The sequence below is a fragment of the Acomys russatus genome, chromosome 13 (genome assembly GCF_903995435.1).
Source record: "Acomys russatus chromosome 13, mAcoRus1.1, whole genome shotgun sequence".
Lineage (NCBI taxonomy): Eukaryota > Metazoa > Chordata > Mammalia > Rodentia > Muridae > Acomys > Acomys russatus.
In genome coordinates, this window is record NC_067149.1 from 38,458,937 (window position 1) to 38,485,826 (window position 26,890).

At 38.5% G+C, this 26,890-nt stretch overlaps 1 protein-coding gene across 4 annotated transcripts in view; it reads left to right on the plus strand.

The window, feature by feature from the left end:
• Positions 1-26,890, plus strand: part of Grm7 (glutamate metabotropic receptor 7) — a 901,188-nt gene that overhangs the window by 265,731 nt on the left and 608,567 nt on the right. For all 4 annotated transcript variants that reach the window (XM_051155023.1, XM_051155025.1, XM_051155024.1 and 1 more), the window contains exon 2: positions 22,146-22,362. In XM_051155023.1, coding sequence (XP_051010980.1) covers positions 22,146-22,362 — 217 coding nt within the window. The remainder of the gene's footprint in view (positions 1-22,145; positions 22,363-26,890) is intronic.

Here is a 26,890-nt window from a genome sequence, read left to right on the forward strand (position 1 = left end):
ATTTTGTTCCTTTTATTCCTTCTCTTTGATTATCTTCTTGCCCAGTAGCTAAGAAGGAATAAAAAAAAAAAAAAAAAAAAAAAAAAAAAAAAAAAAAACTCTGGACACATGCTAAACTTTGTTTTATTAACAAGTACTTGTGATCAGCAGGTGGCAAGGTTCTTTTCATCAAAGTGAACAAATTCTCTATTTCCAGGAGCAGCAGGGAGTGGCCTACTTCAGGCCTTAGGGGAAGCAAAGAGAACCCTTTACTGCAGACCTTGTGGAACAATCAGTGATTCTTCCTCTAATTGAATCCTTGCTGAGTGATGCCTGTAGCTAATGAAGGTGCGTCTTAAGGAGTTAGTACATAAGCTGTATTTGAGATTTAGTAGCTCTCAGAGCTCTCTGTTTTTCCAGATATGTAGTAATGTATGCTTGATTATATTTATTTACTAGAAAGAATAGTTATTATAAGAACAAATGAATTTAGAGGAAACTTTTGTTTATTTCACTATGTTGCCACACACTCTGATCTGAATTTTAATCAATTAGCAGCATAGATTCCACTCTCAAGCTAGACAAGTTTGTTGAATTTCTTCCAACGAATCTCAGGTCTTCATTACTCTATATTTTTGCCTTATCTCTTCACTGAGAGGCAAGTGTCATTTGACTATGACTGGCAGAAATCTGTCTACCTTTCTCAAGATCTGCTTGGAAATACCTGTCTCTTACATCTTTTACAACTCCAAACTTTCTATAGCTATGAGTCTCAGTGACCCTTTGTGTTCTGCTTAGGACAGTGCTTCCTACGAGGTTTCTGAAGAGCAGCAACCATAAAATTAACATAAATATTCTGTGGAAAGAAGAGATTGAATCTAATATTCCTTTGAAAGCTGCGTTTCTGTCCCTCATTCAGCACAGGACAGCACAGCGATGCTCTAATGGTGTCATTGATACATCCTTTAAGTCCTAGGAACCTGGGACTTGTCTAGATCCTAGTACTGGTGTGCTGTGGTGTATGGATTTGTAAGTTAAAACCAAACTGGCCACCACACTGATGCAATATTATATTTGAGAATTAAGTACAAGGGATTATTTATCATAATGTCTTATGACTTACCTTTCTTATATTAACAGACAAGAGATGTTGCTTGCTTACCTTATGAATATTTCAAAGCAAAAACCAAGCTAATAAGAAAGCAATTTATTTTCATAAGAGGGGAGTTTAATGAATAAGTAACTCTAACAAATATGCCATTTTTAATAATACAAGGATTAATACATACTTGTATTTCTCTTCTGTAACATGGACACCTCTGATCCTATTTGAAATGAGTCAACTTGACCATGGCTCTTTCTGACCTCAAGGTTACATGGCATTTGGTTGTACTCTTGCAAAACACATTTTGTCACCTACTAACTTTTTGAAAACTGGAATTAACACGCATTGTTCCATGAAGTACATTAGAATATTGAGTTAACTATGTCACTCTGTTTTCAACCAGTGTTGAAATACCGGATCAAGATTACTTTTTACATAAATCAACTTATAAAGCTGGTGGTAGTCCTCACAGAATTGTTTGGGTTTAATGCTGTTCTCTTCTTAAATATCATCTCTTGAGTTTAAAACATTCTTAGATGTATCCTCACAATAGACTCCACATTTTAATGTGTTGCTACAAACATTTCTCTAGAGCCCAGGTGACAAAAGGAGGCAAGAAATACAAGGTGCTGACAGTTGGAAAGTAAACACAGTAGAAAGGGCAATGTAGAAAGTAGCATGAATAACAGCTTCTTTTTCATTTATAGTTTGTAACTTTGGTGTCATGAATGAAATTGTGCAATTGTCCTGTAAACTTCAGCCTGATAATTTTCAAATGAGGTCATGTTGCTCACTCATATCCTCTCACCGTATACTCACAGTGGAGTATTTTGCATTTTCCTACGATTGCCTCGCCCAACTCCTTATGATGATAATCAAACCAGGGCATGGGGTGCATACTATTTATCACTGACCTGTCTCTTCAGTTCCAAGACACATTACAGTTCTGATGACTAGTGAACAAGCTATGATTAGCATCTAGAAGATGTTGGTTTGGAGATGGTCCTCTGTCCACCTCCCGTGGAAGTACAAGGGAATAAGATATCCTGACCACTTTACATTGACATTACTGGTGACAGTCTTAAATTCAACATTCAATGTCTAGTGCAACAAGTTGCTACTCATTGACCTCTAGTCTTGAAACATAAATGGGATCAAGCGTACAGTCGTGTCTAATATGAAGAGCCCAAGAGTTATTGTTGCTTTGAATAGGTTTTGTTTCTTTGTATTATAGTTGTCTCTGGAAATCCAAGACAAAAAGGAACACCATTTTCAACAATATAACTTTGTTCCTTTTCTTTCCACATCTCTAGAATGCCCATGATGTAGGTAGTGCCACATTGGGGGAAAAAAAGAACCTCAAGGTGCTTATATTGAATACTATGTGAGTTATAGACATACTATGTGCTATGACTAGGACCTGCCCAATCCCAAGAGAACCTGTTTCACACTGCACAGACAGTCATTGAAGAAGTGAAAATACAGTTTTTATGGCAGCCAGTGACACAGTTGAGTGTGTAAGTGGAGGATGTATAATTTTCTCTTTGTAACATTTTATCTTGGTGTGAATCTTGGGGTCATATGGTTGACCCATTTCATGAGTAGAAAGGTGGTCCTGGGTAATGTGCTTAGCTTGATATATCCAGCTACTGTTGCTTTTAAAGCTTGTGTTCCTCACTGATGGGACTTAGGGCTTTTTTTTTCTTAATTTTTAATCTTATAATAGAATTATGTTATACAATAAACTCTAGGTGTTGTTTTATTTATTTTAAATTTGTATTTATTTAGTACGGTATATGCATGCCTGCTTGCCTGCCTGACCATCCATTCATCTGTCTGTTACTCTCTCTCTCTCTGTCTCTCTGTCTCTCTGTCTCTCTGTCTCTGTCTCTGTCTCTGTCTCTGTCTCTGTCTCTCTCTCTCTCTCTCTCTCTCTCTCTCTCTCTCTCTCTCTCTGTCTGTCTCTCTCTCTCTCTCTCTCTCTCTCTCTCTCTGCATGAATACTACATGTGTGCAGTGCCTGCACTGGGCAGAGAAGAGTTTCAGATCCTCTGATGCTGTACTTACACATGATTGTAAGTCACCCAACATGTGTGCTGGAAGCAGGACTTGGGTCTTCCAAAGAAGTTGGAAGCATCTGTGCAGCTGGGCCATCTGTCCAGTCCCAGATCTAGGAGCCATTTTACCTCTGGCTTTGAGCCTCACATTTCCCCCAGCTTTGAGCTGCATGTGACACCTGTGTTGTCCCCAATTACTCTGTCAAAAAATGTTAGTATTGTACCTTTTTCATAAGTCAATATAGCCTTGTTGCATTTCTTTCTGGTCAGTCCTGAAAAACAAACAAACAAACAAAAAACCACAATTCCCATTTTTCTAGGCATTGTTCATTTGGTTCAGAATAGACTACAGGGCTCCTCTTGTTTTGTAGGCTGACTTGTGTCAACAATGGGATTCTGAATTTTCTAAATATGGCTAGAAATAAGGATTTATCAGGGCAGGGCAGAGTTGGGGGAGTGGCCCTCAATTAAAGCTAGAGATATGTAATTTAAGAGAATAAATGGTTGCTATGTGGACAAAGAGTGAATATTTTAATAATGTTTTTAATCAGCAAAGTTGCAGAAAAATTTTAGGGGTTATATATTCATATCCCCAAAATCCATCTATGGACTTAGAAAATCACAAAGGCAATAATGACAATACTTGTAACCATGTTGTGTAGACTATCATGGTTTACAGGTCCCACCCCAGCAAACCTTCTAGGGCCTTAAGAGGATAAACTTCGGCCAAGCAAATATTGAAGGTTATTAATGATTTATAATCGAAGACCTAAACATTGAGAGGAAAAGGAATGGGAAATCTGACCATGATATCTATCATGGGTGAAGTTGTGTAGAATTTGAGTTAGAACTAGATGAAAAGTTGTAGTAATCTTCCAGTACTTGGACACAAACACTGCAAAAACTCAGAATGGTAGCCCGGCTGTCTTAATCTGAAAAAAGATGGTATCTGTAGAGGATATAATTATAAATTGAAAGAAGTGATACTTCAAGGAATAAGCCTGAAAGGATTATTCAACCATTTTTTTCCCTTTTTGGGGGACCCAGATCAATAAAGCTTAATAAGAAGTAAAAGCAAAATTACTGCTGACTGTGAGCTTCATAATGCCCCACTGGGAGTTCATTAATATCTCTACAGGTACACTGGCACATTATCTTAATTGCACATGATACTTCCAAAAATTGCCTTTTACAACGTTTGTGGAAACTGCCCTCTGGAAAGAGTATTCTTACATTTTGTATTGCCTTCCCTGGCTATGAGTCTCCAGGAAGAAAGAGACCTCATTCAAATTTCCAGAAATAAGATGTTCCCCAGATGACTGACCTTGTCAAAGGCAGTGCCCTTACTTTGTTAAGAGGAAGGATAGATTGTCAGAGAACAAAGGTTGATGTGCAGAGACCAAATTTCACTCAAATCTGCCTCTTTCCATTGTATTTTGGGCAAGTGCAACTGTACTTCCCCAGATAAATACTTTGTAATGTGCTGTGGTGAGAATAAAGTTTTTGCTGGAGTACTCCACGCCCATTTGAAGTTTCAAAACATGTACATTAATGTAATGAGAAGTACATCTGCACATGAGTCTTGAGCTACTTTAACCAATGTTGAAAATCAAATAAGGTCTATAGGGTTTGTTTCCAAGCTGGGATCAGTTTGTTTAGTAGTTGTTGATTATGTAGAAATTGTGGGATAGAATTAAGTTTGAAAGGGCTAAGTTTTATCAACCCTTAGAAAATAGAACTATATCACACACTCATAATATTTGACTTTTTTATATTTTATGTATGACAATTATTTTCTCTAAAATGCTCAATATATCACATTTTTATTTTATTCCTTTTAATTTTGACTTTAGAATAACAATACTAACATAAAGTAAAAACGTTTAGCTAGCAGTGTGGACCCAGGATTCCAAAGACCATATTTTCTGTTTAAATCTGATGACTTTGTTTCTTAGGTGCTAAGGGGAATAGGCCCATCCTGTTTTAAAAAACAAGCCCAATGAGATCCAAGACTGAGTGGAGATAAGGGACCCTGCAGCCACCATAACACATACCTGCTCTTCATATGTAAGACAAAGACTTAAGGGTTCGGAACAAGAGGAGGAGACTACCAAATACCACACTCCATCTCTTTGCTCCTTAACTTAATTCACAAGCTAGCTTTGCTTGTTTTGCATTCTATCGAGAAGAAAAGAAATCTCAAGAAAAGTTTCCAGGAAGAAGAAATGGAGAGAAAAAGTATTTTTTATATGGCCTGCCCTCCAGGTACCAGAAACTCCTGGTACTACACAACCCTCTGGCCACAGGAACCATGGCTATTAGAAACATAGCAACAGTACTTGTTCTCTCAGGGTTACTCTTGCCATTTATTTTCTATCTAACTCATTCAAGAAAGACAAATCCTGTTGCAATTCTCTTTCAGGAGGATGCTATCCAGTGATGAAGGGGTGATAAACAGGGGCCTTGCCCTCCATAAGGTTAAGTGTACTCAAGAAAGAGGGAGAATAATAAACAGATTGTAATGCACATAATCATTTAATTATAATTGTGAAGATTTATGCCACAAAACAGATAAGTTTCAAGGGTGAAAACTAATCATCAATTAGCCTTCCAGTAAGCCATTGTTTCCCAGAGCAATAATGAACCGTGAACAAGAACTTAGAGCACCTCCTAGTGATGATGCATGATGCTAACTGAGGTTACATTATCTCTTCAGCATCAGGCAATACCAAAATAATTCAAAGGCTCTAATCACTTGCATTTGTGGTATTTTGAAAGTGTTCACTAATGCATGTATAAAGTGAGTTATTTAAGTTTTCAGTTTTCAATATCAGAGCTGGAGAAATGGCTCAGCATGTAAGTGGCCTGATTCTTGTAGAATAGAGGTTTGGTTCCTATCTATCACATAGTGGCTGACAACTCTTCATAACTCCAGACCCTGAACCCTCTGAAAGCACCAGGCACACACACAGTAAACACACACACACACACACACGCACATGCACATGCACACACACATGCACACACACACACAAACACACACACACACACGCACATGCACATGCACACACACATGCACACACACACACAAACACACACACACTCGCAAAACACTCATGCAACTAAAATAAAACTATACATCTAAAAACATTTTTAAACAAAACATTGAAAACCAAATGCCCAACTTAATTATGTTAAACAGTCGTTTCTGCTGGTTTTGTTTTCCCTTTCAAATGGTATTTGTTGAAGCATACATGTGTATTTGAAGAATAAAAGGTTAAATTAAGGAGAACATTTACTGAACTTTTTCTCTTAAGTGGAAGGTATGGATGTGAGAAGTGTTGCAGCCGATGACTTGAGAAATGCACCTTTTACTGATGCATTTGGTACCTATTCATTTCATATTGTTCAGAAATCTTCTCAAAAGTTTATCTCAATATAAATGAGAACAAATTGTACTCAAAGTTACTTACATGCAACTCGTTTTTCATTTCATCATCAGTGTCAGCTTACTTGGAAGATATCATTGAGGTTATGAATGAATTTTATTTTATTGTTATTTTTGTGAAGATATATGCAACCATATATATGCGTGAGGGAGGGAGGGAAGGAGGGGGGAGAGAGAGGAGAGAGAGAGAGAGAGAGAGAGAGAGAGAGAGAGAGAGAGAGAGAGAGAGAGAGAGAGAGAGAGAGAGGAAGGGAGAGGCGAGGAGAGAGAGAGAGAGAGAGAGAGAGAGAGAGAGATTTCTCAGGAGGCCATGAGGTGAAATTCTACCCAGGTTCTCCCTGTTTTTTACTCTCCCAAATTTTTCCTCCCCTCCCTCCCTCCAGACCAACTTGTGCTGCTCAAACATGTTTGGATGTGTCATTTTCTAGTGCGGCATGACTGAGTGACTCAGAACTACACTCTTAGTGAACACTGCTTCTTCTCTCAGCAGCTAATAGTTTTCAATAACTCCACAGCTTGGGGTATAAATATCATGCCCAAGATTGGATTGGTTTGGGATAGGCATACGCTGGATTTACTGTGAGTTCATATGTGCATCTGTCCTGCTGAGGCCGCACTAAAAATGTGTTCTTGTAGTCATCTACCTCCTTAGGCATGTACCCCTTTTCATCTTTGACAATGATTACTGAGCCTAGGGAGGACACACACACACACACACACACACACACACACACACACATGGAATTCTTTAGGGTCCTGATTATCTTTATTCCACTGTATGTGCAAAACAATAGGTATTGTTCCAAGATCTGTTAGACTAACTGTGTTTTGTAACATAGTATGGGCTAATATGGGACTGTAAACCACATGAGTCAGATTCATCTAAATTGAGAAGTAGATCTAAGCTCCAGGAGGAGAAACAAAACTCCTTGTAAAGTCTTGGATCACATGCATGCCAACAGGCTCATGTGGAAACAAATATAAACCACCTCTCATAAATCAGTTGTATCAGACTGAGAATATTCATAGTGATGTTTCTGTGAACATTCAGAGAAATATCTAGTGACCTGAAGATTTCTCAGCAGGGAAGACTGAATTTCTTTCAAAACAGAACCTGTGTTTCTCATACATAAGAATAGTGAATTTTATAAGCCACTGCAGGGGTTACCTCTACACCCACATTGAGGGCTCACAACACCTATCACTCAGCTTCTCATGGATCTAATGTTCCTGGTCTCCATTCGCCCTTTCATTAACGTACAAATACTCCCACTCAGATACATTCCCATACAAATAATTAAAAATCATACAAACAAAAAGTAAAACCTGTAGGAGCTGTACAATAATGTATGCTTTAATAAGTTACAAGAATATATTTTATGCAAATGATTTATTAATTAATATTTATACATTCCTTGTTTATAATAAGTACATATACACAGTTATTTCATAGACAAAGTAGAAGACATAAAGGATTGGAGGAGACATTGTTTTAGTCAGGTGAAGACAACTAAGAAATTGAAAATGTTAGAGCAGAAAGTAGCTGTTATGCACAGTCTTGCTCCCCAACATGGCACAGAGCAAGAATAACTATCTGCATATACGCAGATAACAAAAGATTGAAACACCCATCGGTTTGTCTTAATCATAGCTTCCTTTCCTATAAAGATAAAATTAATGTAGACATAACTATAATAAGGAGATTGCAAATATGCATTTATAATACAAAACGGGCAGGTAGTTGTGAAAATAGATAGCAATGGACGAATTTGTTAGACTTGCGGAAAGAAAGGGTAGAAAATATAATAAGAAAGAATTCTGTCCTTTGTTGTCATTGTTGTGTCTTGAATATCTGGAATTAAATTTATGTAAAGACTCAGTAGAAATTAAAAGCATCTAAAATTTTTGACACACTGAGCAGATCTAACAACTATAATTGAAATTGACTTTCACTTCCAGAGCATTTGACTTTAACTCTCAGAGCGCTTTCTGTAGTTTCTTTTAGCTGTGTGCTGCTGCTGCTGGTGGTGGTGATGCTGATGAACAAGGACTGTTTGTATGTCTGTCTCTATGTGTTTGTGTATGTATATGTATATGTATGTATGTATGTATGTATGTGTATGCATGTGCTTGTGTATATATATCCAGAACAGTAACAAGAGCACTGTAGTTAGCCTGTATTACTCTTCCTTATTTCCTTGAGATACAGTCTATCACTAAAACTGGAGTTTCCAATCTGTTGGTCCAGGTTGCCTGGTAGCCAGCAACAGTGATCTTTTGTGCATAGGCCCCATATGGCTATAGACAGCTCTTTTCTCTTTTTTCACAAGGGTATTAGTGATTTGAACTCAGGTCCTCTTGCTTAGGCAGCAAATGTTTTATGTGCCGAGCTATCTTCCTAGCCCAAGTTTTAGTTCTTAACTATTATATTGAAGTGATGATAGGAGTTCAATTTAAAACTAATAAAAGGAAAAGTAAGAACTCTATGGAGTATTCAATATTTTACCCTTGTCTCTACAGTGCAGAGCTGGAGAACTTATCCAGGTCAAAACAGCAACACATTTTTTTGCAAGCTATATATTAACCAGAGAGACAAATATAATTTAATTAGTACTTAAAATCATTCAGTTTTACAGAAGTAGATTTTAACCTGTGGTGTTTGAGAAAATGTTTATTATAACACAGATTCCTTAGGGAAAATAGATTTCAATAGATGAAAGAGTTTGTACTTGAAATCATGAATTGATGCATAGCTTTTTACAGTGAAGATATAGAATAAGCATATGTGTATAGGTTCATATGAAAAAGCATGTTCTCTATACTTTTAAAATGAGATTGTGGAACAAGAGAAACTCTGATCCTTTGACATGACATAAGTCACAAAGCTACTTACATGGATGGTGTCTTAGCAATTCTAGAGAAGACGCCTCCATTTTGAACTTGGCCTTTATAATGGTACATTATTGTTACACTGTTACACTCCAAAAGCAGAACTATGCAAATATAATTTCTGCAAACTGAAAAGCCTCTAAAGCAAAGAAAACAATGGAGTGCAGAGAAAACCTGATAGGAAGGAATTGTAGAAGGACTATGCATGCTATAGAAAGTTTTATTATTTATAATAGGTATTCGCTCTCTCCCTCATTGATGCAAACATAGGCCAGATCAGACCAAATAAAAAGCATGTAAATTCAGGATTATTGAGAACTGCTCCCAGACAGGCTCATCAGTCACAAAGAAGGGGACTGAGAAAGTCTTATACCTGGGCTAAGGCAGGGAGTTTTTATAGACCTTAGGAGAGGGATGTGCCCAAGGAGCTGAGATTGTGCCCAGGTAAGGTCAAAAGCTAAGTCCCTGGGTGGTCACTCAGGCAGGCTAGCCATGTCAGAAAGGTTGGTGGCATCAGCTGCCAGAAATGTAGAACTGAGCTTTTCTTGCCATTCATTTGTTCAGAGTTTTCTTAGTTTGGGCAGGGTTCAGGGAAGGAGAGCAGACACTATTTTCCAGTTCATGCAGAGACTTATAGAGGTTCACAAGGGTTCCAAGCAAATAAGCTGTTGAGGGTTGGTCTGATGTATTTTGATGATTTGATGATGATTACTGCTTGCTGTCTCTATGCTCCACCTGTACCTTGCCTAAGAGCCTAACCTGTTTGACCAATAAAAGGCAGTAGCTAAGGTTCTGGGGCTTGGGGAGACAGAGAGAATTTTGGGAGGAGACCAGAGGACAGGAGAGGAAGAAAAAGGCTGTGTGTGCCATGGGTTATGTGGGGGAAGATTTGGCCCAGATGATGATAATTGGCAAATATTTGGGATTATGAATGGGAGGTAGCTTGTTAGAAATTATTAGAAGCAGATGGCATGGGATTGGGGCAGGTATCTCATACCTGCCCCACCATGGGAAGTAGTTTAGGGGAATAATATCTGCCCAGCCCCAGATTAGCTACGGCTATTTTAAAATATAACAGGTGTCTGTGTCTTCATTGACTGCTGGAGCATTAGAAAATACTGTCATAATAATAATTATATGCCTAATAATAAACATTATTAGGCCATACTGATAAAATAACTGCAACCAGAATTTATTCTTATGACTATAATAAAATACCTGAAAGAATTAACTGACAAAGTCTGTTACTTTTCCCTTGCTGGAATAAGATATATTGACCAAAGCAATTTATGGAACAAAGGGTTGATTTTAGTTTAGGGCTTCAGGGGAGAGTCTGTTATGTTAGGAGGGGTATGGTGCCAAAGAGGTGGAAAAGGAAGGTGAGAGATAACATTTTAACCACACACAGGAAGCAGGGAGAGAAGAATTAGATGCAGAATAATAGTGTAAAGTCTTAAAAGTGCCTCTAGTTATGCATTTCTTCCACCAAGTCTCCATGCCCCCAAAGCTCCGTATAACCACTCTAAAAATGCTGTTGAAATACCTGAACCTATGGAGGACATCTCCCACTTAAACCACAAAAGAGAAGAATGATTTATTTTGCCATATGGATTCCTCTTGTTCTAAGGCACAGATCAGGACATAAAGAGAAGTCTGGATTACAACTCATAAGCCACACATCTACATTCTTTTATATATATATTTTATTAATTTATTCATATTACATCTCAATTGTTAGCCCATCCTTTGTATCCTCCCATTCCTCCCTCCCTCCCATTTTCCCCTTACTCCCCTCCCCTATGACTGTGACTGAGGGGGACCTCCTCCCCCTTTATATGCTCATAGGGTATCAAGTCTTTCCTCTGAGTGCCACCAGGTCTCCCCACCCAGGGGACATGGTCAAATATGAGGCACCAGAGTTCATGTGAAAGTCAGACACCACTCTCCACTCAACTGTGGAGAATGTCCTGTCCATTGCCTAGATCTGGGTAGGAGTTCGAAGTTTATTGCATGTATTGTCCTTGGCTGGTGCCATAGTTTGAGCAAGACCCCTGGGCCCTGATCTGCCCATCATAATGTTCTTCTTGGAGGTTTCTAGGACCCTCTGAATCCTTTTATTTCCCCATTCTCCCATGCTTCTCTCACCTAAAGTCCAATTAGGATGTCTTCCCCTCTGTCCCACTTTCCTGGCAAGTGAAGACTTTCATGGTACATGCTCCTTGGGCTAGTGTCTAGATATAAGTGAATATGTATCATTTGCCTCTTTCTGCTTCTGGGTTAACTCACTCATTATGATCATCCCTAGTTCAATCCATTTGTCCACAAATTTTGGGAATTCCTTGTTTTTAATAGCTGAGTAGTATTCCATAGTGTAATCAGAGCACCAGAGCTCTCCAGGGACTGTCGCAGGTCGGGCAGAGGGGGTCTGATGGCCATTCTACTCCATGTCTCCCCGTTAATTCCTTAGTCCCAGAGCTCTGATGCTCCACTGGTCTGTGGTTCTGGGTAGTGTTTCAGGACCCAGACCTCTCGCAGAGTCCAGGTTTGTGTCACTCACGGGACCCAAACCACACACACACTGAGTCCAGTTAGCGTCTGTGGACCCAACCTGAGCATTGAGTCCAGTTCTCATCTCTGGACCCAAATGAGTCTTAGGGCCCAATTCGTGTGCTTAGTCCAGTTAGCTCTCAGTCCTCCAGGGTCTCTGGCCCAAACCGCACACTGAGCTCAGTCAGGGTCTCAAGGCCTCAGGGCCCAAACTTGCGCCGGGTCCAGTTTGGGTCTCAGGGCATGAGCCGTGCACCAAGTTGAGCTTGGGTCACTGGGCCCAAACCGCACACCGAGATCAGTTAGGGTCTCTGGGCCCAAATCTTGCACAGAGTCCCCTCTCCTGCAGCAATTCCCACTGGTCACCATGCCAATTGCCTCTGCCTGAGGGTTCCCAGCTGCCAACCTCAGCTGCCGCTATGATCCAAGAGCGTCTGCACTCCTCTCGTGTGCAGGGGTAAGCAGGTTTTCTGTATTTTGTTCCTTTCTAACTATGGAGTACTCCCACTGTGGTGGTGTGGGGCTCTTGGTGTTCCTAGTTAAGAATTCCATGCAATTCTCTGAATTGTTTACTGGAGCTTCTAAACATGGTCTACACTGCTCGCCGCCATCCTAGAGTCCGCATCTACATTCTTGTGGCCATACACCTGCTAGGTAAGCCAGGTCTAAAAACTTCTAGACTATTCCAAAATTGTGCCTCAGTCTTAGAACTAAGTTATAATATATGTGAGCCTATGGGTGCTATGACCAAACCATAGTAGAGTGCAGTCCACAAGGGCATGTAAGGAATTCACACCATAGTACAAAGTCACATGACCCAGTTGAATAAATTAACAAAATATATTTTTTAAAAAAGAAAAATAGAATGACTTGATTAGATCATTCCCCCAAAAAGACATACAAGTGATCAATCAGGATATGAAAAACTGCTCAACATTAAGTGGAATAGCTGTGCTCTTACATTTATAACGAACTTTCACCTGGATTTCTAGACTACCACATGTAAAGATGCCTATATTAGCTAGTCCTTCTAGGGTAACAGAATCAGTAAAATGAATGTACATTAAGGGTGTTTTGTCAAATTGGCTTACATGGTATGGTTTGGATAGTCCAATAATGTTTTTCCTCATACCAGAGAAGCCAAAAATAGTTTAGTTGCTCAGTTCACTAGACTGGATCTCTCAGCAGTTCTAATCTGATGCTGATGGCCTGGACTATCCCTAGAGGTCTGCTGGTGTTCAGTCTATGTTGGAAGTCCAAAGAAGCTGGTTTTTATATCAGTAGGTGAGTCTTGCAGTCACAGCAACAGGATGGATGAACTTGCCATCAAGAGTGAAGGAAAGCAAAGTACAACAGTTTCTTTCTTTAATCTGTGTTTTACCTGGGCTGCTACCAGACAGTGCCCACATTTAACACAGATATTCCTACTTCAATTAACCTGATTGAGAAAATCTCTTGCTGGGCTGTCCAGTGGCTTGACTGGTGATTCTAGAGCCAGTGCAGTTGACAGCCAAGGTTTACTATGCCAATGTTCTGTATTAATAGTATGAAGTAAGTGTTTCCATGAAACTTGAAAGTGTATTATGACAGAGACTGGGCAAAACTTCATTGAGTGTTCTTAAAGAAAGTGATTGATTTCTGTATGAGGGAAAGGCTGTTGGTTAAGTGACTTAGACTTTTTTTTCAATGTTGAAAGTCTTTAACACTTAAGAAGCATATTAGGTGCTAGAAAATAAGCTTTGTTTTTCATTTATGATCAATACTGAAGAATAAGAAAGGGAACATCAAATTTCCCTGTATGTCTTCTGTTTTTCTATAATTTGTAGGTGATGGACTCAATTAAGAAAACAAATAGGAGCAGAGATATGGTGCATCAAGGAGGAACACATATCGTCCTTTCAAAAGATCTGAGCTCAGTTTCTTACACCATGGAAGGTAGCTCACAACTTCCTATAACTTCATCTCCTGGGCATCTGATGCCCTCTACATGACTCATTGAACACCTGCACACTTACATGATCATGTGCACACACATTTCTACATAACCTTCCCAAAAGATTGAAGATAGGAAATAATAAATAATTACAATATGACTTGTTTTCTTGGAAATCCCATGAAAATAAATTGAAAGCTATTCAAATTAATAATAGCTTAACAAGGATATGAGTTATATAGTAAATAAACAAAATTAATGTATTTGTATATACAAGCAAGATAGATAAGAATATTAATTTGCCCTCATACATGCTTCAGTGAAAATAATAATTATATTGAAACAAAATTAATAAACAATCTGCAAAGCCTACATAGAGACAATTATTTGATTTCACTGAGATTAAATAATGGAAATGAATAAAAATTTTGTAATATATTTTATTAATTCTTTGAAAAGTGCAAATGTGCATATAATATTTTTAATTTATGTTCAATTTTCTTTTTCCCCCTACCTTCTTCGATTTCCATTCTCCATATCCCTATCTCACTTCAAATTTATGTTTTTCTTTTTTATAGTCTTTCAAGTCCAGTGTTTGTTACACATTAATTATGTCTGTTCAACATATAACTAGAAGTTGATTGACCTACTAGGAGTCATACCCTTAGAGAAAACTGACTTCTCCTCCAAAAGTCATCACTTGTGAACAGCTCCTCAGATAAAGGAAGAGGTGTACATGTTGGGATGTTGACTGGCTTGATCTTGTAAAAGTCTTGTCCAGACATCACCAGCTATTATGAGTTCATGCGTGCAGGTGTCCTGTTATGTCCCAAAGGCACTCTTTCAGTTCAGTCTTCCTGACAATTGGAGTTTATACTTTCTTTCTCTTCCATTGGTGCCCATGTCTTAATGAAGGGCACATTTATAAAAAAGTGTCCTTTTATGTCTGAGAACTTTCACTTAACCATTTGCACTTGATCATTTTTTTTTTTTTTTTTTTTTTTTTTTTTTTTTAGTTTCTGCCTTAACTACCTTCCATTGCACAAAGAAATTCCTGTGATGATGTCTGAGGGCTACATGAATCTATGGGTGGAGAGATGTGGAATTTAGAGGACACTTTGATACTATGATTCCTTAGTAACATAATAATAATATGGTAATACATTCTCCACTGGAGCCTGTGAACTCACAAATAATGACTTAGTGGCCAGAGGTACAATGCACAGGTTTCCACAAGAAGTAAATATCTACCATTATTAAAATTTGTACCACTATTGCATGCATGGGCACATCTTACTATACCAGTTTTTTTTAATTGTAGCTCATAGTAGCTCGGTAACACTGTTGATGACATTTGCCCTCAGCAGCCTCACTAGTGCCTTTTTTTTCCTTTTTTTTTTATTAATTTATTCTTGTTACATCTCAATGTTTATCCCATCCCTTGTATCCTCCCATTCCTCCCCCCCCCCCATTTTCCCATTATTCCCCTCCCCTATGACTGTTCCTGAGGGGGATTACCTCCCCCTATATATTCTCATAGGGTATCAAGTCTCTTCTTGGCTATCTGCTGTCCTTCCTCTGAGTGCCACCAGGTCTCCCCCCTCCAGGGGACATGGTCAAATGTGAGGCACCATACTAAGACACCAGCCAAGGACAATACAGGAGGTAAACTTTAAACCCCTGCCCAGATCTAGCCAATGGTCAGAATATTCTCCACAGTTGAGTGGAGAGTGTGATATGACTTTCTCACTAGTGCCTTCTTGATTCTGAAAGTTAGGCAGGAGAAAGAAATCTTTGAGTCAATACCAATTTGATTCTTTCCTGTCCTATGAACAAAAAAAAAAGTATAGTGTCTTCAGTATTAGGGGCTTATCATTAAGTGTGTAGAGGCCACTAAAAATAATGGCAATAGGCTTCATTGTTTATAAGATTTTGGGGCATGTTTAACAAACAACTGAAGTGGTGAATCTTCATTAGTTTTCTATTTCTTTAGCTGAAAACAAAATCAAAGACAAAACAAGAAACAAACAAAATGCACTAGCCACCAAACAAACAACGCAAAACCAAAAACAAGAGAAACTAAACAGATATGATTACTCAGAGTATTTTTAAAAGATCAATGTAAAGAAAGAATACACAAGAATTGATACAGTTTTAACACTCTCTGAGCTCATAAAAGCTAACATAGTTAAGTGTTGGCCAAAGACTTGAAAGCTAATTATCAAGTGAATTAAAATATATGGGTCAATGAGACAGCTCACAAGAATGGCACTTGACACTCAAGCCACCAGACTTGAATTCAATCCCCCAGCACCCATGTAAAGATAGAAGGAGAATATCTGTCCCATACTGTTATCTTCTGGTCTCCACATATATGCTATGGCTTGTGCCTACCCCCCAGCCCACCAAGTAGCAATAAATTAAAAAGAAGGATTGAGTATATGATAAGAGACAGCAGTCTCTTGAAAGCAAAGGATGGGCAGTTGCTTAATGAGAGGTCTTAGGGCAACAAGTGAAACAATTGAGAGGTTTTTCTATCTTGTTAGTCATTCTGAAATAACGTGAAGAGATTTCATCAAAACCCACAAATATTCTGTCACTTTGAAGGTGCATCCTTGAGCATTTGCGATGAGGCCTGATGGATGGCCACAATGACTCGATTGGCTCGGAGGATGTGAGTTCGAGTTTGAATAATAGTGAAGGTTTAAGTTTTTAGCAATGTGTGGGAAGACTACGTGTCCATGTTTCAGAGAACTATGAGAACACACACATGTACAAATGCAGAAAGAAAGGAGTTGGGGAAGAGGAAGAGAGAAGAGGAGGGGAGGAAAGTGCAAGGTAAGGAGGAAGAAAGTAAAATTTGTCTTTTTATTTATGCATTTGTATTCAAATGCAAAGACAATGTTTCTAAAAATATTTAAGAAAACAGAACTAGAGAGACAGAAATTAAAATTATCTTGTAATGCACAACCAGGATATAATCTGAATAAATTATAAGTAAAAAGGAAAAAAATTACCTTATGGTTTTAGTTGTCATTCTTTGAATTTTTCCATCAATAATATATCTTTAATTTTCTAAGACAAAGCAAAAACTTATCCCAAATTTCATTCTATACAGAGTATGTTGCAGTAGCTTCTATATGATACATATCATTAACAAAACTATTCTTTGGTGATAGGCGATTTTTTTTTTCAGAGAACTTTCTGGCTATCTTAATTGGATCTTAAAACTTCTTTACAAGCTATACAATTTAAAAAAATTTTATTTTATTAATTTATTCATATTACATCTCAATGGTTATCCCCTCCCTTGTATCCTCCCATTCCTCCCTCTCTCCCATATTTCCCTTACTCCCCTCCTCTATGACTGTGACTGAGTGGGACCTCCTCCTCCTGTATATGCTCATAGGGTATCATGTCTCTTCTTGGTAACCTGCTATCTTTCCTCTGAGTGATAGGCGATTTTTTTTATCAGGAGAAAAGAATAGAGTAAGATGCATTTTTAGTGCTGTGACTAAAAATTACAAGTATTCTCAAAATAATGACTACATAAAGCAGAAAATCTGCTTGAAAGCAGGAAGCTGAGCATGAGGCCTCATCATAGTGAAAATATGCAGCGTCATGTATCATGGGCTATAGAAATTCCTCTGCTCTTTCATCTCTATTACCAGGAGGGTTATATCTATGCAACACATTCTGATCTCAGAAGTGAAATCCATTTGATCTTTAATTCCTTATTCCAGGATCATTATATGCCCAGTGTTGACTTAAGTAAAATTTTGAAGAGGAGGTATGCAAGGTCCTGAATGAAAACGTGTGTCTTAAACAGGGCTTGCTTCTTCTACACCCTGGTAGGAATGGACTGGAGACAGCAATTGTTGTCAAAAGATAGATAATAAGGAAAGAAATTTATAGAATTTATAGAAATTATAAATTTATAGAATTTAAAGAATTTTATAACTTTAAATGGTGCATAGTTTGCAAAATGCTTTTCCATCATGGTATTTTATAATTGTGGTATTTCTCAGAGCTACATGAATGAAAATTGAGTAGTAGGCTAGGTTTATCTTTATTATCACTCTTTCAAGGAAGGGGAGGTATTTAGGCAGGGACAACATCTGTGCACCATCATAAGGCTTCTACATTTCATTAAATTAAAATTAATGGGTATGTTTTGACATGCTTGCCTTGTATATTTTCACTTATTGTAAGGAAAATCTTGTCAAATTCTACTCACCCCAGCTCCCCCATGTTTCTCCCTGAAGCACTAAAAGTGAATATTTCTCTTTCCCAAAGAGTTAAAGTCTCCAAACTATAAAACATACATAGACCCAATTGTTAAGGTATTTGTATTACCATCATCCATGTCTTTAAACAAATTGTTTGAACAATTGTCTCAGAATTAGCTGTAAATTGAATTTCAGTGATGTCATAGTCAATGCTGTAAGTAAAAAGCCACTTACACTCTAATAATCTACTGGCCTTCCTTTTGTGTGCTTATTATTAAACGTCTTAGTAAAATTTTGTAAATTAGCAGAAGTAAGAGTTCAGTTGTTTTCAGTTTTGGGTAGAGATAGTAATTTTATAACTATGTATTCTAAGGTCATGCTTGAACACTGTGTCTCAGTGCATTCTCATTCTATAAAATAAATTAATAAAAATATAGTACCACATAGTATAATTTAGAATATGATGGTGTAGGACACTTCACAGTTCCTAGATAAGGGATTGCCTATGAAACTCTTAGAACATGATATGTATATTATAAAGAGTTTAATCTATAATAGATGTTGCTTCTAAAGCAGCCATCATTGTAATAAATACAAAACTGTTAACTTGCCTTAGGACACAAAGGAGAAAGCTTATCTGTGCTGTGGAGAATTTAGGAAATTGCATTAGTTATTTTTCTGTTACTTTGATACTGTACTTTGATTTTTAAAAAGCAACTTTTGGGAGTAAAGGGTTATTAGGACTAGAATTCCAGAAGGGAATAGAAGCCATCCTGGTAGGAAGTCCAAGAGGCCAGGCAGTTAGGCAGGCAGGCAGGCAAGCAGGCAGGGGAACAGGAAGTTGGGTCAGGCTAAAACACTTCAAAAACCACCTCTACCGATGCACTTCTTTTCACAAGGCCAAGGTGCTAAATGTTCCAGAACCTTCCCAAACTGTAGTATTAACTGGAAACCAAGTATTAAACATACATGAGACTGTGTGGGGACACTTCACACTCAAACCACTACAAAAGTCAAGTGTAAAGAATGGATGACTTTAGTTAGGGAGCTATTCTATCCTGAATTTTAATAATTATCCCCTAACACCTGGAACATCCACCCTGTCCTGGCATCATGTTGAACAAGGCACATCCTTGCCTTGTGAGAACAGTTGATGATGCAACTAAATCATTGATGTAGAGAAACTGGTAAACAAATGACTCAAGCTCTGATCTTGCTGATCCTCCATGTCACTCCCAGTGGCCCTTGATAGCCCTGTAATTGAGTAACTACTCAGGGAAGACCTCAACAGAAGACTCTGAGGCTTCCTGACACTAGTTTATGTTTTGCATTTGAGGCAGAGAGCCTTCTTGCCAATGGTTGAAGACCTGCAGCATGTATAGAAAAATAGGAAAAACTGACCTGTTGGGCTGGAGGAGGCTAATGTTGAACTTGAAATGTTGGTTCAGATGATCTTTAAAGCAGTAAATACCATGCTTAAAAAGGAGAAAATAACATGGAAAACCACAAACAGTCAACATCAAATAGGATTTTCTGGACTCAGAAAGTGAAAGTGACGTTGACTTTGGCATGTTTGTAGCAAAATAGATGGACTATTGGATCAGTTTAGGCAAAGATTAAAAATACCTTTAGACTGAAAAAAATCTTTTAAAAATGTCATAATGAGGGAGAATTTTCAAAAAAATTGTCAGTCCACTCACTATTCTTGCACATAACTACTTCTACTACTAATCCTATGTTATTTATAAAAAAAAAAAAAAAAAAAAAAAAAAAAAAAAAAAAAACCTACCTTCTAGAAGTCAGACAGAGAACAAGTTGGGTATACTGAATAGGGTAGAGTGCTTTGCAGAGGTAACTAGCACAAGGAGCCTGGTGTCAGATCCCAAGCCATGTTTGTCACCAATAGTAGCTTTATAGCTTTCCTTAGGGTGTTCCTGACTGTGTGAGTAGGTTTGTATTTGTATGCATATGTAGTAGTCATACATGTAATACTATATAATATAATAAATATAATATAACACAATGTAATATAATATGTTACAGATCTTCACTTTAATTAAGCCTAGACTCAATGCTTCAAATTCACTGAAGTAACTAAATTTCAAGCCATCCTAAAACATTAGTTCCTCACCAGAAAAAAAAAAAAAAAAAAAAAGGAGTAATTTGATACCTGATGTTCTCTATGGTTTCCTACTTTGGTTCTCATAAGGACAAGCTCTAGAGCTCCTTTTTTAAAATTTTTTTATTTTATTAATTTATTGATATTGCATATCAATGGTTATCCCATTCCTTGTATCCTCCCATTCCTCCCTCCCTCCCATTTTCCCCTTATTCCCCTCCCCTATGACTGTGACTGATGGGGACTTCCTCCCCCTGTATATGCTCGGAGACTTGATACTCTAGAGCTCTTTAAAACAAATAAATAGAAACCAAAGAGGAGCAGCTATTATGACAATGGAAAAATAAGGGAATCATAAATCCTTGTGAGTTACACACACAGGACTGAACACTGTCTCCCAGCACCCAAGAAGAATGTGTGAAACTTTGGAGCAGACCTTCCAAAGTGTAAGAACCACTTGAGCAGTGATTTTCAACTTTCCTAAGGCTGTGACCCATTATTACAGTTACTCACATTGTGGTGACTCCCAACCATAAAGTTATTTCATCGCTACTTCATAACTGTAATTTTGCTACTGTTATGAATTGCAGTGTAAATATCTGGTTTGCAATGTATCTGATATGCAACCCCCCCAAAGGAGTTGAGCCCCACCGCCTGAGAAGGCTTGCACAGGGGACTGCTCGTACATACCAAGGCTAAGGGTGAGACTGGGCTATGTTATAATGTCCTTTTGGAAATAGTTCACCACATGGAACTCACGTTGATATGTTCCTATGGGTCCTCAAGACTCTTTGCTAATGCCTCATGATGTCCATGAGTAAATATAACCTCTGTTGACTACTCTTGTCTCTAGATACAAGGCAGTTAGATGCATTGTGTTTATGTCTGTTACAATACTTGGATTGGTCATGGAGCCTCCCCTTTTAGCTAGCCATGATGGTTACCCAGTGTTCCCTTGCTAGCCTCATTCCCTTTTTTAAAAAAATGAATTTATTTATTTATTTATTTATTTATTTATTCACTTTACATGTCTATGTTATACCATCCCTCTTCTTATCCCAGTCCTATCCTACCTCCCTCTTCCCCCATCCCCCTTCCCTTATTCCTGAGAAAAGCGGACCCCCCTACCCACACACCCCAGTTCACCAAGTTGCAACAGGACGAAGCATGTCCTCTTACCCTGTGGTCTGTTAAGGTAGCCTAGCCAGGGCGGGGGGGAGTGATCAAAAAACAGGCAACTGAGTCCATGTCAGAGATGGCCCCTGCTCCCCTTACTAGGGGACCCACATGAAACCTGAGCTGCCCATCTGGTATACCTGTGTAGGGGGCCTAGGTCCAGTCTATGCATGGTCTTTGGTTGGTGCTTCAGCATTGCAAGTCCCCTCTGGGTCCTGATTAGTTGGCTCTATTGGTCTTCTTGTTGAGCTCCTTTCACCTCGAGGTTCTTCTATCCATCTCCCCATTTTTCCACAAGATTCCCTACACTTTTTCCAATGTTTGGCTATGAGTTTCTTTGGATCCGTTGCTAGGTAGAGACTCTCAGAGGAAAGCTATCTTAGGCTCCTGTCTGTGAGCATAGCAGAGTATTGTTAATAGTGTCAGGGGTTGGCTCTCACAATTCCTATTTCTTAAAGAGAGAAAGTAGAACAAGAAAACACAAAGGTCCCCTCTTCTGGGTGTATCTATTTGCTATGTACTTGTGTAACTGGGCAGAACATTCATCCTGTAAACTGCTCATCCCAAGTGGCTAATCCCAAGTGAGCAAGAGTCTGCCCCACCCTCCTGCTGTGCTCTCACATGGTGTTTATCTTTTATTTATTTATTTTTTTGTCATTCCAGATCCCTCAGATTAGTTACGCATCCACGGCTCCTGAACTCAGTGATGACCGGCGTTATGACTTCTTCTCTCGAGTGGTCCCACCTGATTCCTTCCAAGCCCAGGCTATGGTAGACATTGTAAAGGCCTTAGGCTGGAATTATGTGTCTACACTCGCATCCGAAGGAAGCTATGGAGAGAAAGGTGTGGAGTCCTTCACACAGATTTCCAAAGAGGCAGGTAGGAAGTGACTTTGTTGTCAAACTTACCCTCTTCAAACACCTGTGCCTTACAGGGTTTTCTTGAAATGCTAAGTAAGCAGTATACATAATCACCTCCATGCCCTTGATCTTACATTCCCTATATCCTGTGACTAAATTTTTAAGGTCTTCATCTACAAGGTGTTTTATTTTTGGAGACATTTCCAAAGGTGTGAAACTGTAGCCCTTGGTACCAACATATGAACAGAACAAACACTGCAATGGGTACCCAGATTCTGCATAAGAGATGTGGAGAAATCCTGTCTGTGTATAGATAGTGAGAAAATGTGACTGCCTGTATCCATCCTTGATGCTTTTCCTCTGGTCTGTCTCCTAAGTGGGGTGAACTGCTTACAGCTATGGGAACATCACCATAAGGCTTTTCTGGCTTTTAAGAGCATCAGATACCTCTGAATGACTGGGCCATAACAAACCAAACTGCCCAGGAGGTAGAATGTATTTAGGCAAATACAGCTGAAACTTGTGCTGGTTTTCAGAGAATCAATTCTATTTAGCAGCACTTAGAACATATTTCTTTAACTTTATTTTTTCAGCTCAAATTAGAAGCAAAGGGCTTTGGTGTTTGGCCAGCTATCTTATGGCATATCTAGGTAGGGATGAACTTCTGCTCTCCCTAACTCTGCCTTCTAAATGCTTGAATTCTACCTGTCCACATCCTCCCTGGTCCTATGAAGTTATTATGCTAAGGTAGAACAATCAATTTTGTTTAGAAAAAAAGTATTCAATCAAAATAGTCACTTACATGTATAGTTAGCGAACAATGTAACCAATGACAAGTCTTTAGTGACACAGACTTGAACATCACACTTCACGCGAGACATACTTAGTGGTTGTTAGACCTGCCCATCACTGGAGAGAAGTTTCTTTAAGAATCCCATAGTTTTAACTCACAATATACTTGCTTGGTGTAATTGTAAGTGTCATTGTTCACTGGGTCCCTCTTACTTTCTGCCTTCTGACTGAGATACTTCCATTTATAAGTATCCCTGGCTGACACTTATAAATCATAGACAGGTGATTCATTTTAAATATCATTTCTAGGATCAAGCAGATATAAAACCTCCCTTTGTTGTGTGGGCTTTGGCTGGCGTTTCTGGTTAATCACACTACATCTCGGACCACATTCCCAAGACTGTTACTGGAAAGCATGGTTCACTTGTCCACTCCTGTAACTGTAAATGCTGTGGTCCTAAGGGAAAACTGTTTAGCATAATTCAGTTAGAAACCTTCTGATCTGGCAAGAAACTTCAACTCTGTCCTTGTGGCAGGCAGTGATATGTAGAATTCATTAGCAGAGATTTCATGAGTCCCCAAAGAGATACCTAATCATTGTAATGACTATTTTTATTCCTTTCTCTCTCTTCCAGTCTTGCTTTGATCAAAATAAGGTTTGCATAGAGAAATGTCTGAAATATATGGATGGAAATAAGTAAATTAAACAAGGTCAAGAGGAATTGCCTGTAGAACAGTAGCTAAGAAATAAAGTCTGGCCACCATCTTGAAACATTCGATTGCTACAAGATGGTGCCAAGTTTCACACTGAACTTTGTATTGGATCAAGCAGAGAAAATGCTCTTCATTCTTCCACAAAAATCTCAGTATTTTATGGCCACAATTATGTTGAATATTTGGTATAAGACAGTTTTTCTCACTTCAACATTAAATTAAATGCTTATTCTAGGACTTTATAAGAGACTGTGTTCAGTAGACAGGTTTCAGTGAGCATATTCTTTTTTTTTAATTTTTTATTATAAATTTATTCTTGCTACATCTCAATGGTTATCCCATCCCTTGTGTCCTCCCATTCTTCCCTCCATCCCCTTTTCCCTTTATTCCCCTCCCCTATGACTGTTCCTGAGGGGGATTTCCTCCCCCTGTATATGCTCATAGGGTATCAAGTCTCTTCTTGGTAACCTGCTGTCCTTCCTCTGAGTGCCACCAGGTCTCCCCCTCCAGGGGACATGGTCAAATGTGAGGCACCAGAGTATGTGAGAAAGTCATATCCCACTCTCCACTCAAGTGTGGAGACTGTTCTGACCATTGGCTAGATCTGGGTAAGGGTTTAAAGTTTACTGCCTGTATTGTCCTTGGCTGGTGCCTTAGTTTGAGCGGGACCCCTGGGCCCAAATCTGCCTATCATAATGTTCTACTTGTAGGTTTCTAGGACTCTCTGGATCCTTCTACTTTGCCATTCTCCCATGTTCTCTCATCTAGAGTCCCAATAGGATGTCCTCCCCTCTGTCCCAGTTTCCTGGTAAGTGAAGGCTTTCGTGGGACATGCCCCTTGGGCTAGTATGCAGATATAAGTGAGTATATACCATTTAAGTCATTCTGCTTCTGGGTTAACTCACTCATTATGATCATTTCTAGCTCAATTCATTTATCCACAAATTTCGGGAATTCCTTGTTTTTAATAGCTGAGTAGTATTCCATAGTGTATATGTACCACAGTTTCTTTATCCATTCTTCTACTGAGGGACACTTAGGCTGTTTCCATGATCTGGCTATTATGAATAAGGCTGCTATGAACATGGTTGAGCAGATTTTCTTGTTGTGTGCTGGAGCATCTTCTGGGTATATTCCAAGGAGTGGAGTAGCTGGGTCTTGAGGAAGCCCTATTCCCATTTTTCTGAGATAGCACCAGATAGATTTCCAAAATGGCTGTACTAGTTTACATTCCCACCAGCAATGAAGGAGTGTTCCTCTCTCCTCACATCCTTGCCAGTATGTGGTGTGGCTTGAATTTTTTGATCTTAGCCATTGTGATGGGTGTAAGATGGAATCCCAGGGTTGTTTTGATTTGCATTTCCCTGATGACTAAGGAGGTTGAGCATTTCTTTAAGTGTTTCTCAGCCATTTGATATTCCTCTGTTGAGAATTCCAAGCCCCATTTCTCAATTGGGTTATTTGGTTTGGTGGTGTTTAATTTCTTGAGTCCTTTATATATTTTGGATATTAGACCTTTGTCTATTTATACATTTATACAGCCACAATACCCAATAAAAAGGAGGCATGAATTTGAGAGGGAGTAAGAGGGAAATTACAGGAGGGGTTGGAAGGAAAGGATAATGGAATTGTCAATGAAGAGAAGACTGAAATGTGGAGAAATGATGTAAGTATAGTTTCATAAAAATGTAAAAATAGACTGGATTAGACTCTCACAGCCTTGTAGACTGATTCCAGGAGAATTCAAAGATATTTCAATTCCTTAAAAGTAAAGTATCATTAGTTGGGAAATTATAGATCTTTGAATTTATCATTTACTTTCTGAATATTCTCTGTAATGTTTTTCTTGGGATCAAAATGCAGAGCCATGAAGTTGTATTTATCTGCTACCTAATTATCAGAAATTTAAACCTTGGGAATATAGATTTGCTTATTATACTTTTTAAGACACTTACTTATGGCTCTGTATAGTGGGTAGTATGTGTAATGCATGTGTGTGTGTGTGTGTGTGTCTGTGTGTGTGTCTGTGTCTGTGTCTGTGTAGGTGTGTGTGTGTGTCTGCTCCTGTGGAGCCATCTACTTCATTTTTGAGAAAGACTATATCACTAGGAATTGAAGTTCTCTCTGATCAGAGGGGAAGACTAGCCAGTGAGGCCCTGGGTTCCTCCTGGGTTAAGATTACATGCAGCAGTCCACATGTTCTTTTATCATATTCTTACCCAGATGCTGAGCATACAACTTTGGCTCTAGTGCTGTACAGCAAGTGCCTTACCAACAGAGCTTCTCTGCCTCTGTCTCCCTCTGTCTCTTTGTCTCTGTCTCCCCGACCCATTATGGGAATTTATAGCACTCTCTACCTGTGCCTTCCTAAATGCAGCACTCTGTCTCATTGTGTTTCTTATCAAGATAGTGTCAAGTCTGCGTTTCTGTCATGTAGCTTAAGTCCCAGGGTGCAGAAAGCATGCAATCAATATTTACTAAGAAGAAGAGAGGGAAGAATTGGTCTTACTCATCTTGCTTTTTAGGACAAAAGCAAAGGAATCCTTTACAAAGTTAAAATTTTTCTTCTAGGTCCTCCCAAATTTATACCTAGTTTGTTTGTTCTTGGCAGGTTCCCTCTTGGAAATTCCCAATGAAAGCCATGTGTTATAGTGTGAAAATATTACAAAAGTCATGATTGTGTATCTTTCAGTCTTCAAATATCTGATATACACTTTTGTTGTTGTTGTTGACTCAGAATCTCACTAGTAGCCCTGGTTGGCCTTGAACACCTTATGTAGATGAGGCAGATCTCAAACTCATGGAAAGTCTGTCTCCCGGGTGCTGGGATTAAAAGTTTACACCACAATACCTGTCTTAATGTATACACTTAACATAGGACCACTAAATATCTCCCAAGAGAAGTAATTTGTACAAATATTGAAAATATGATAATCTTTTTATATAACCATTTAAAAAACAACCAATAAGAAATTAATTCTCAGTGATAGAGTTTGAGATATAAGCATCTTTCCTTTTTTATGTTGGTGTAGAGAATTTGT